Genomic DNA, 12,564 nt, shown 5'->3' with positions numbered 1-12,564 from the left:
CCTTTCATTTCCCTCGCATTGTTTTAAAGCTGATCCAGGAACTGTTAAAACGCATCCTCCTCCGGCCTGATCTGTTTGTGCAGCGGTTTTTGGGATCAAACAGATTTGCGCTGTGTTTGTGCTGCTCCTTGAGCCAGTCAGTGTTATCTAGTTGGGTTTTAATGCCGAGGGTCTTGATCTTTAGCTTTAAATTCAGTCATTAGAGCTCTGTTCTCTCCAGTAGATCTGCGCTTGATTAGAGCTGTGTGTGCAGGGATTTGTCGGCGGTAATTGCAGCTCTATATATATGCACAGTCTGCGCTCGATCCATGTGTTCGGCGGACAAGAGGCATCTCTGGGGAACCGCTGAACACATTCATTATGAAGTCTCACTGCTGCCTTTGCTCCCTTCTGCCACATATTCTCTGATTCTCTCTCTCTCTCTCACACACTCACACACACCCACACACAGACACGCGCATTGATAGACTCTGCCAAATGGCCGATGAGAGCAGGCATTACTGCAGAGTGAGAACGCAGGGCAGATCTCCACATGGCTTTTATTTACCCACATTAGGGTGTCTATTTTTTCATTTGAGGGGTCACGAGTATAATTTATATTGCGTGGATTTCTTGCACCTTTCTGCTTTTTGCCACTTGACTGAATGTCAATTTAAATATGTGAAATTAATAGGTTGGATGACTCCATCACTGAAGCTCCAATGAGATTCTCCATCATAAATGCCTTAGCTAAATAAAATGTGAGGGGGTTATTTATTTAGTTTTTAAATTTTTATTTTCTTTTTATAACTTTTTTAAAATTTTATTTTATTTTATTTTTTTTTATTGAAAGAACAAGGTGGAATAATACATACAAAGATTTGACAAGACTTTTATTTTTTCAATTTTTAAACCCTTTTCTCCTATAAACAACCTCCCTCTCCTTCAAAAATAAAATGAATGAATGAATAAATAAATAATAAAAGAAAATTTTAATAAAAAATAATTAAATTAATATTAAATTAAATATTTACCTAGTCACAAAGTTGTTGTTTTTTTATATTTTTTTTTATAGTTTTTGCAGACAGAAAAACAAAGGACAGACAAACCCATCATAAAACATTATTTTACATTTTGCACAGATTAGGCATGAAATGAGAAAATGGCGACATACAAAACATATGTGACTTACAAAAAGACACAGCAATGGATGTAAAGAGAGAGAGAGAGAGAAAAAAACATGCAATCTTCAGCAATTAAACAACACTATTAATCTTTATGGTGTTTTAGAAAAAAACAAGACTGGATCACACATTTTATCAAATTTCAGAGGTGTTGCCAGAGGTGGTATATCTAATTCTTTCCAAATGTAAAGTGGTGGGGAGTCCGAGAAGCCAGTCAGAAAAAAAGAGGCCTAACATTTTTCTTCCATAAACAAAGGATAATTTTTTTATTTTTTTTAAAGCTATGATCCTGCCATACTAAATGGGTAACCGTACATTTCGGTTGAGAGTCTCAAAAAATCTGACCAGCCAAAGATTGCTATTATTGGGTCAGGGAGTAAATCATAAACTTTAGCAAAGAACTAATTTCTGGCCAAAAATGTGCTAAGGTACCCTCAGCAGCTTTACACTTGTCACATTGGAATTATAAGGTTCTATCTACATTCTGAAGATTAGGCAAAACCCAAACTATTTCTAACTTTTTATTTTATTTATTTATTTATTTTTTTTTCATTTGGACATTATTTAAAAGCAGATTTTCAGAAGTTAATTGACTGCAAACCTCTATTTAGAAACTCAACTTCTCCTTCAATTTTCTGTTCGTTTCTGGATCAGTTATGTTTGGATTGTACATTTGACAGTATCCCCACTTCAAAAACTTGGAAATGTTTGAAATTCTCCAGCATATTTATTACCTTAAAAGCACAGTTGACTAAAATCCTCAAATGTTGCTTCTCATGAGCTTTTTGAATGGCGTGTGGGTCTTTTGCTGTGGCCCGTTGGCTCTCTTAAACTTTCTGGTTTAAATGACCTCTGGAGTGTTAATTGAGCTGTAAAATCTGACTGTGTATCAAGGTCTCCCATTGAACTTGTGAGTGTGACTGGCTAATGGAAGAGATCTTTAAAAAAACGACTTGGATTGAAGGTCTTTCAAAAAAAAAAAACATTAAAAAATGGAGCATTTCTGATTGAAGTAACTGAAGATGTGTTCAACTTATCTTTGTGTTGTACGACAGACCATCTCTAAGTGTCTGTGCTTTTTTTTATGTCACAGGGTTGCGCATCCTGGAAGTGGTATTTTCCCTTTCATTATGCTCCGTTTGCCTCCGACTTCAAAGACATCAAGGGCATGTTCAGTGATTTCGAGAAAGGGACCAAACCGGTAATTTGACACTCATTGCATTGGCTCTTATGGCCGATTTGTTTTTGATGCTGTTGCTTGTTTTGTTTGTGTTTTTCGATTGGTTTAACACTGCTGTAATTCTGTAGTTTAAACCCCTGGAGCAGCTGATGGGTGTGTTTCCTGCCGCCAGCGGAAACTTCCTGCCCACAACCTGGAGAGCTCTGATGTCAGACCCAGTGAGAGACCGATTCACCTTTTATTTGTGAAACTGTTTGCATGCAATATCCCATGTTTATTGATACAATGGACTACCCTTTCATTGTGTTGGGGGCTGTTTTTGTCCCAATGACTTCAATTATAATGAACTTTTTGGTTGCAAGGCCATGACAGCATATGGCTACAGCTTCCTTTTGGGAAGAGATATAATGTCATTTTTACTGTTGATCATCATTGTTGATTACCATTAATCCTTTAGATAGGCCTGTGCAGAAAAAATCTGGCTTTTATATGGAGAATAACAGATAATTAGTATTTGTGTGTGCATAAACGCTATGTTTACCATGTTCTGATGGCTGAGATGCTTATTTTGATTTTCTCAGACATCTAAAGATAATTGTGCAAAGGTCACTCACACTCTACTCTGTATAACTCCATATAAAGCCTGGTTTAGCACGTTGATTTGCCATTGTGTTCATGTGCTCAACAGTAATGACTGTGATTGGCCGTGAAGCTCATCAGTTCACCGAACTCACAGCTGCTTACTGCGTGTAAACACAGATACAGGAACATTGGAGTATTTCAAAGTCATGCCGATCAGCTGCTTTGTCTATAAACTGACATACAAGCGATCCACTGATGAATTGCGGCTTTAAAACGCTCCAATGTATCGAATTCCAGTATCATGCAACCCTAACTGAACTTCAACTCTGAAAACTGGACTGACACAGATTCGGTTTTACTAGAACTATTATGTTAAGCTGCTTTGACACAATCTACATTATAAAAATGCTAAAGACATAAGCTAAACTGATTATGAAAGCCAGGTACTAAGCTTTTTTGCACTGCAAGTAGGGATGCTCATTTCGGTTAATTTTGCTAACCGATACTCACCGCTCGTTAATTGGTTTTTAACGGTTAACTGGTCAGATTACTATTAATTTTATTTTAAACAAATTGACGCATCTATTTTGTGTCTGACACATTAAATATTGCATTTTAAAATACTGATTTATTTTAACATGCTAGCATATTAATAACAGAACATAAGAACAGTGCATCTTCACGCACATGCTTGTTTCCAACGGCATAGAAAAACAGAATAAAATAAATAAAATAAATAGGCCTGACCTAAATTATTTTCACTTAAATAATTAATTTGGAGAACAAAATGAAAACACTTATTGAATCCTTTTTAAGAATGGGCGTAGGCTGTTTTTTTTTCCCCTATCATGTTTTTCTTTTTTTTTTTCCGTCAAATAAAAATAGCAGACCTCCTCAAATCACTTGCTCCACGAAAAATATGCATTTTTTTAATGCCCTGCTGTTATTATTATATTACGAAGCCTTTTTACATTTTTAATAGAAATCATTTTTTTAAAGATTAAGCTATGTCTTGATTTATGCTTTCCCCTCCCAAGTGCGCGCACTTCGTGATGAAAAGACAATGACAACGCTCGCATATGTTGACTTTCTGTACACAGTTTTGTTGTTTAAATATAATATTGCATTAATTTGCATACATGCTTAATAAGCTGTAAAATGAAAGCTAAAGCCTATTTGTTGTGTTCATGACGCAGATCCAGGAGGCCATCAGCATCAGCGCTGGTTTGGCATCAACTCGTCTATATTAAACAGCAATATTCTTCCATTTTGCTTTTTTGGCAAATATGTCTGTAGACACGTGTGGTTGCACGTTATCGTTTCTCGAGTTAACAAATATGTCTGATAAGAGCAAACATGATTTTCGCACCTCGCTCCCTTTGACAAGGAAAAAAGCCGCGGCCCTCTTTTTTTTTTTTGTCACTATGAAACGACTGAATCAGCTGTGTATTGATAACGCAAGAGTGTTGCTGTCTATGTTGTTACAATTGTAATATTTAATACTATTGTGATTATTCAAGATTAGTAAATTCATACAGCTCTGGATAAATTCAAACAGCTAGCACTAGTACAAACTGCTGCTTTGGGTTTAGCCGCATGCAAAACAATTGCGGCTTTTAGTAAACCATTCAAAAGATGCCCCTCTTAACGCAAAAAGCACATTCAATCGGCCCCTTATGCAGCCAAATTAAAAATATATAAAATAAAATTTACAATCTTTTAACTGATACCATTAATCGGTTACAAACGCACCCTTTCAGTTAACTGTTAATCGATTATTTTAAGCATCCCTAACTGCAACTGATGATGAAAAATGACATTTTATCTCCAACCAGCAACATTCAAGAATGCAATTAAAAAAAAAGTCATTATAATGAAAGTCAATGGGGCAAAAGCAGCCTCCAACTAGGCATTGGCTGGTATAAGATTCTGACGGTATTATAACCTTGGACAAAAAAAAAAATCACAGTTTCACAGTATCCTGGTATTGTAATTACTGCTCTTTGTTCTTTTTAAATGCCAGGGGAAAAAAATCAACAACATTTTCCCCTATTAAACACTTTTATTTTAAGAAACATTTAAAATATTTTAAACAGTAGTTTTAGAAGTGAAAGGATCCTGTTTTGCCCTAAAACAACCAAATAAAATATTTGTTAAAAAAACACAAATATTTAACAAAGAAAAATAAAAAAAAAACTTACAGATACAGTAGGAATGGTATAACAAAAGTTTTCCAAACAGCGTTAAACCTTAAAAACGGTCCCGTGCCTACCACCAACATAATAAAGGGTAGTCGTTTTCTGCAACGTGTATTGTTATTTTGAGCATTTTCAAAGCATTTTGCCCAAATGTTTTACGATAGGATTTGTCACCAAATATCTTTTTGTTAGCTAATAAAGTTCTGCTTAAATAGACTTAATATCACCCAAGAGTGGATGAAAACATCCCCAGCAGCACACGCGTTAAACCTCCATAATGAACACAGTGAATACAGGAGTTTCACACGAAAGCGTTTTTATCACCCTTACTTCTTGCTGCACATCAATTTAAGTTAAAACATCAATCCTGGATCTTATTTAAACATGCAGACAATATGGCACTGCTTGACTAGTTAAATAACACTGGACCAGAGGGAGATCCCTTGTATTATAGGTATATAACTTTGCTTCAAAACTGGTGTAAAAATGAGAAACAGTTTCGTTTTATTTACTCAAATTTCACTTTGAATTTTGGTAACACTTTACAGTTAGGGAAACAATGTGTAAAGCAGGGGTCATCAAACTTGTTCCTGGAGGGCCGGTGTCCTGCAGATTTTAGCTCCAACCCTAATTACCACACTTGAACCAGCTAATCTAGGTCTTACTAGGTATAATTGAAACACCCAGGCAGGTGTTGGAGCTAAACACTGCAGGGACATCGGCCCTCCAGGACCGGGATTGGTGACCCCTGGTGTAAAGTACTTACTAACCTGAATGAACAATGTAAAATGTGTTGATGTTAGTTAATGAAAGTAGTCATTCATTGTTTATTGTCCATTAGTTCATGTTAACTCACCGTGCATTAACCAATGTTAACAAGCATGAATTAGGATTTTAATAATGCATTAGTAAATGTTGAACTGTCAGTAATAAATGCCGGACGAGTATTTTTAAATTAAGTTCATGTTAGTAAATACTTTAACAGCGTGTGCCATATTGTTGTTACCAGAATTTCTAGTTGATTTAAGTGAGAAAAAAAACACAATAAGGAAAACACTGAATTAAATGAGAAACTCTGAAACCACCAAAGCAAACCTCAGAGACCATTTAGGTTATGTAAAAGTAAATATTTTTATATGTACATCGACTTGTATTCTGTTTATAGTAGTAGTAAACCTTTTTGTCCTTGACAGGAAATTTGTTATGGGCATCGCCATATTGCTGCAGTCATTCACTAATACAAGCAATAAACAATACAAAATACAACAGTTACAAAATTTATAATTCTAATTAAGATATTCTCTTATTAAATAAACTCACTGAAATCGGTACAAAGGATTTCTTATACGGGTTTAACTTACACTTTATGACTCTATATCTTCTACCAGAGGGAAGCAGTTCGTAATGTGGAAACAAAAAATGAGTTCATAATCCTTTCCACCTGATTGAGGACGCAGTTCTCATATAAAACTTGAGGATTAAAATATTCATCGTGCCCAACAATTTTCCATGCTGTCTTTAAGAGATGCATCAATTTAGATTTACACTGAACAGACAGGTTGCCAAACCACACTGATACCATATCTAACAATGATTTCAAATACTTCTTTATAAAACATCAGTTCCTTGTTAACTCCAAAAACTCCAACCTCCGTAAAAATTATAATCTCTGGTGTAAACGAGAACAAACCCACTCAATGTTTGTTTTCCATGTGAAAGAACTGTTGATGTAAATGCCCAAGTACTTATCGGTTTCTGCCTGATCAATAGGATGGTCATGTACAACCACTTGACGATGGTCACCTATACATTTGGGGTCAAATACCATCTCTTCTAACCCTCATTAAACGTGCGAGATAAGCAATTAGCAGTTTTCCCTCCTCTCAAAAATGTAATATTAACAATTATATGTAGAATTTTTAATGGAATTTTTAATTTTTCCATTAGAAATTTGGCCAAAAAAAAGGCTGTTTATTTTATTTTTTCAGTTTAAAAAAAAATACACATGTAAATGTGAAACAAGCATTTGGCTATTCTTTTGTATTAATAAATCTTTATTTTTATATTTTTGTCTGGTAAATATTAAACTATCATTTTTTTGTCCATTGTTTAAATTTTCATTTTACCTATTAATCTTTACATGGGTGTGACGAGCAATATGCATTTATTTTAAGAAGGCAGTTTAATATTATTAACATAATCATGACTTTTTTGTAAGGATTTATGACAAGCAGTCTTTCTAAATGTATAAAAAAAGATTCTTGAATAATAGTCAAGTCAAAGAAAATATTCAAAAGACTTGCACAACCATTAATAATCTGAACGGACACACATCTGTGTCAAGTTTTTCAGTTATTCTTTCTCTTTGTCTTGTGCAGGAATCCTCCATTATTGATTTCTACCCTGATGACTTTGCCATTGATCTGAATGGGAAGAAGTACGCCTGGCAGGGTCAGCACTCGTCTATGATCCTCACAGTTTGAACGAAGTGAATACTGTTATCTCTTCCATGTTTGAGATCTGCTCTTCTGTCTAACAGGTGTTGCTTTGTTACCGTTTGTGGATGAGCGGAGGTTACGGGCCGCATTAGCAGAGGTCTACAATGACCTGACCCCAGAGGAAGGTCAGACTTGTACATTTAAAATCATTAACACTATATTACCGAATGTCTGAATGAAGTCTCTGGCCAGTTATATGCTTGTATTTCCAAATATATCCCTCCAGAATTTTGCAGGACATTTTGTTTTTATATATTTGTGTACAAACAGTTGTGTCAGTGTTTGCCCCCTTACTGAAACAAATGTTTTGCATGTTTGTCACACTTTACTGTTTCAGATGTTTAAACTAATTTAAATAATAGTCGATGACACGAGTAAACACATCATGCAGTTTTTATTATTAAAGGGAAAACAAAATTCCAAAATGCATAGACATCCAGGAACTTTCATGCGCCCTCTGTTTTTACGATCTTGAGTATTGGAACAAAATTTTGGTTGTTGATGATAATGTTACAAAAGAACACATGGCAGGAACTGTAAAGAACGCAAATTGAGAAACGGCCATAGGGAAGTAAACCAAAAAATCCTCAAAAGTTAGACATAATGCAGAGATCCAAATAAGTTAAACAATTGAGACAAAAAATAGAGATTTACCAGTCTGGAAAAGATTATAAATCCATTACTAAAGCTTTTGGACTGCAGCAAAACACAGAGAGAGTCTTTATATTCAAATTGCAAACAAGTATAACAGTGGAGAACCTTCCTATGAGTGGGCGGCCAACCAAATACACAGTTGTGTTAACCTTGTGTAATATTTAAGTTCATTTGATGAAGTGTGACCAACATGCAAAAGAAAAAAAAACTCACCACACTTCCACAACTAAGATAACATTATTGTTAGTTAATATATTAATAACTTGCATAAACTGAAAATGAACAATGCTTGATTAGTCAAAGTTGAAAAATAAAAAAAAGATATATTTTTTTAAGATTATATTTACTCATTTTATTTACATTATTTAATGTCATTATTATTTTTTCTTTGCATGAACTAATAATGAACAATACTTTAATCATAGTTTAAATTTTACTAATGCTTTATTAATTTCCTAATTCATGCTTGCTAACACTAGTTAATGCACAGAGTTAACATGTTACTAAATTAACTATTAACTTACAGATTTGACTAATACACCCTTATTGTAAAGTGTTACTAATAATAGTAAGTTGCTGGAAATGTTGGTGGAGGACAACAGCCTTTGACATCCATAGTAGAAACAAAAAGAAAAAGCGATGGAAATCAATGGCTGTTTTCTTTTTTTTTTTTTTTTTTTTTTTCTTCAGTAAATTTTCCTTTGTATCCAACATAAATTCGATGTACATCTTTTGCATAAACTTCTCTTGAACACTGCTGTGCATGATTGTTCCCTCAGATTTCGCTATAAGAGTTTTACTTGTGTTTATGCTTTTTCTTTTCTTTTTACTGTTGTAATTGTAATCTGACTGTACTGTCTGATGCGTGTTTGCAGTGAGGAGGAACAGTTTGGGGAGTGATGTGATGTTTGTGGGAAGGTCTCACGCTCTTTGTGATTTCATCCAGGAGCTCTACCGTGCAGAATCTCATACGGTACTGATCTACATTAATCCAACTGAACAGTCACACTTTACAATCGTTGCTTAATATTAGTGTATTCACTCACATTGAACTAATAATGAACAATGAAATCATAAGTCCATGGTACTCAAAGATAGAAAAAAATAAATCGCATAGTGCAGCTTTCAATGAATAGCCATGTACATTTACATTTAGTCATTTAGCAGACGCTTTTATCCAAAGCGACTTACAAATGAGGACAAGGAAGCAATTTACACAACTAAGAGCAACAATGAATAAGTGCTATAGGCAAGTTTCAGGTCTGTAAAGTCTAAGAAGGGAAGTATTAGTAGTATTAATATATATATATATATATATATATATATATATATATATATATATATATATATATATTTATATATATATATATTTATTTATTTTTTTTTTTTATTTATTTTTTTTATTTTTTAAATTTTTTTTTTGGGTACAGTTAGTGTGATATTCAGAGAGGCAATTGCAGATTAGGAATTGAAATGGAGACCAAATAGTTGAGTTTTTAGTCGTTTCTTGAAAGTAGCGAGTGACTCTGCTGTTCTGATGCAGTTAGGGAGTTCATTCCACCAACTGGGCAGATTGAGCTTGAGCGTTCGCGAAAGTGATTTCTTCCCTCTTTGGGATGGAACCACGAGGCGACGTTCATTCACAGAACACAAGTTTCTGGAGGGCACATAGATCTGCAGAAGTGAGAGCAGATAAGAAGGAGCAAGGCCAGAAGTCACTTTGTAGGCAAACATCAGAGCTTTGAATTTGATGCGAGCAGCAACTGGCAGCCAGTGCAAACGGACTAGCCGCGGAGTGACATGTGCTCGTTTAGGTTCATTGCAGACCACTCGTGCTGCTGCATTCTGGAGCAGTTGAAGAGGCTTGACAGAGTTAGCTGGAAGCCCAGCTAGTAGAGAGTTGCAGTAATCCAGTTTGGAGGGAACAAGAGCTTGAACAAGGAGTTGAGCTGCATGTTCAGATAAGAAGGGTCGGATCTTTCTGATGTTATATGTATATAACATTATATATGTTAATGAAGACTTTTTTTTTTGTAATATTCTCTTACTTTGAGTGTCTTGGATTTGATTTCATTGTTTTGTCCTTATGAAATCCTTTTGCAAAGAGCACAGATGCATTAACTACCCCTGAAGCACTTTTTGTTTAGATTTTTTTTATTCTAGTTCAACATTTACTAATGCAAGATTAAAATCCAAAGTTGTGCTTAGTGCATTAACTAAATGTGAACTAAATGTGTGAAGATGTTAAATTTATTTTAAGAATTTAAAATAATAGTACAATGTAAAGAAACATGTCTGTACGCTGTGTATTGAACTAAATTATTAGTTTGTATGTAAGTCTATAGCAGGGCTCGACAATAAGGACTGCCCGATGGCCCGGGCCACATCCGTGCCAAATCAATCAGTCTGAGATCACCTGAATGAGATGGTCTCTGCTCGATTGAGTGGATTGACTGTAGTGAGAAAACAAAACAACGCAACGAACTAACAAACCAGGCTATATCACAGTGTATTATGATTGTGTAATAGCCATATATACGGCTATGCGAAGAGAGAACGATGGGCAGCGCGGTTAGGTTAGTTTTGTTTTGTTTTCAATAACTTCTTCCTGACACACATTCATTGATGGACTGCAATAACTCAAAAACCTCTTACCCTAAAAAGATCTAGTGTGTTTCCTACAAAAAGACAAAGCTGGTGATGTTTCACAGCTGTTTTTTTTTTCTTTTCTTTTTTTTCCACTCGACATTGCAAGCACTGCTCCGTTTAAGCCCTCGCAATCTGCGTTTAGCAGGGAGAGCTCGTGCAGAGGGGAGCTCTCAGTAAGGGACCGTCGGAAAAGTGCTTCTTTTTTTTCGGGTTTTTTTTTTTTTTAACTAATTAATTAATTTATTTTATATAGACAACTGCTCAAGTTTGGGGTCAGTATTTTTGTTTAATATGTTAAAATAAGCTTCTCCTGCTCACCAAGGCTGCATTTATTATATCATAAATACAGCAAAATTGTTAAATGTTGCACTATAAATAACTGTTCAAAAGTAGTTTATCATTTAATTTCATAATTTATTCCAGTGATTTTAAAGATGAATTTTCAGCTTTATTACTCCACTTTTCAGAATAATAGTAATTGTAATAAAAGCAATAATGTCTGGAAAAATGGTTTTATTTGAAACTACATGCAATAAGAAAGCAGTTATTTAAACTTTTAATAAATATTTAACATTTTTGACATTTCTGTAAATGTCGCCTTGATGAACTGAATAATTTTCCTTTAAAAAAACATTTTAAAAATTTAACGTACCATAAATACACACACACACGCTCTCTCTCTCTCTCTCTCACACACACACACACACACACACACACACACACACACACACACACACACACACACACACACACACACACATTCAAATAGCTATTAGCTTCACTTTTTTTTTTTGGTGGGGCCAGTAAAATTTGGCAGGGCAAGTAAAAATCAGAACTTGGTGAGAAAAAATCCTTAGTGTTGAACCCTGCTATAGTGATTAAGGGTAGTTAACAAAAATGACCTCAGTGACACTTTATTTTTATTAATGTTAAAAGTAATTTATATTGAAGAAAATAAGATATTGTTGAACATTAAGCAATGGTACCTTATTGCAAAGCATTACCAACTAAATTACCTCAGGATTTTGAGTTATGATTGCCGGAAAATGATTTAGGTAATAATTTTTTTTATAATGTTCTTATTTTCTGTATTGTTGTTATTCCAAACTAAGTTTTAGTAAAGAAATGCAGTGCGCACTTCAAAAACTTAACTTGTTTCTTAAGCCCTGCTCACACTGTGAGATTTCAGCTGCACGATTTTGTCATCTGAGACAAATTTGTCAAATCCTAAACAACTCTTAAAATCCTAGGCTAAAATCTGTGATCTTTGATTGTTGGTTCGGCATGTTTACAGACAGCTGCTTGATACCAGTTGCAATACCAGATTTTTCCTCTAATGAACTTTTGTCAGTGTCTGAAGATTTCAGACTCTCTTCTGCAGTGTGACAACAGCAAAAGGGTGCTTTCACACCTGTGAATCGATTCAGTTGTTCCGAGATTATAAATGTTACATTGTGGCTCTTTGCTCTTGGAGCGGTTCGCTTTCACACTGCAAAGTTTCTAATCTGACCAAAAGAGCTAAAACAAGTCATGTGCGAGTAAACTCTCCTTACATTGGTCAGAGTGTCAGGGTTTATTTTGCAGCGTCCCGCTAAGCTGTCAAGAGATGTGGTGGTTTGATGGTGATTGACAGGGTGTGT

General features: G+C 34.8%; 1 protein-coding gene across 2 annotated transcripts in view; it reads left to right on the top strand.

Moving 5' to 3' along the window:
* xrn2 (5'-3' exoribonuclease 2) overlaps positions 1-12,564 on the top strand; it is an 83,451-nt gene that overhangs the window by 36,232 nt on the left and 34,655 nt on the right. For both annotated transcript variants that reach the window (NM_001001944.3, XM_087296365.1), the window contains 5 exon segments: positions 2,257-2,364; positions 2,472-2,561; positions 7,502-7,574; positions 7,663-7,746; positions 9,151-9,248. In NM_001001944.3, coding sequence (NP_001001944.2) covers positions 2,257-2,364; positions 2,472-2,561; positions 7,502-7,574; positions 7,663-7,746; positions 9,151-9,248 — 453 coding nt within the window.

Source organism: Danio rerio, chromosome 20 (assembly GCF_052040795.2).
Source record: "Danio rerio strain M-AB ecotype USA chromosome 20, GRCz13ab, whole genome shotgun sequence".
Taxonomy (NCBI): Eukaryota; Metazoa; Chordata; class Actinopteri; order Cypriniformes; family Danionidae; genus Danio; species Danio rerio.
The sequence above is the reverse complement of the archived record's forward strand: the minus strand, read 5'-3'. Positions and strand labels throughout refer to the sequence as shown.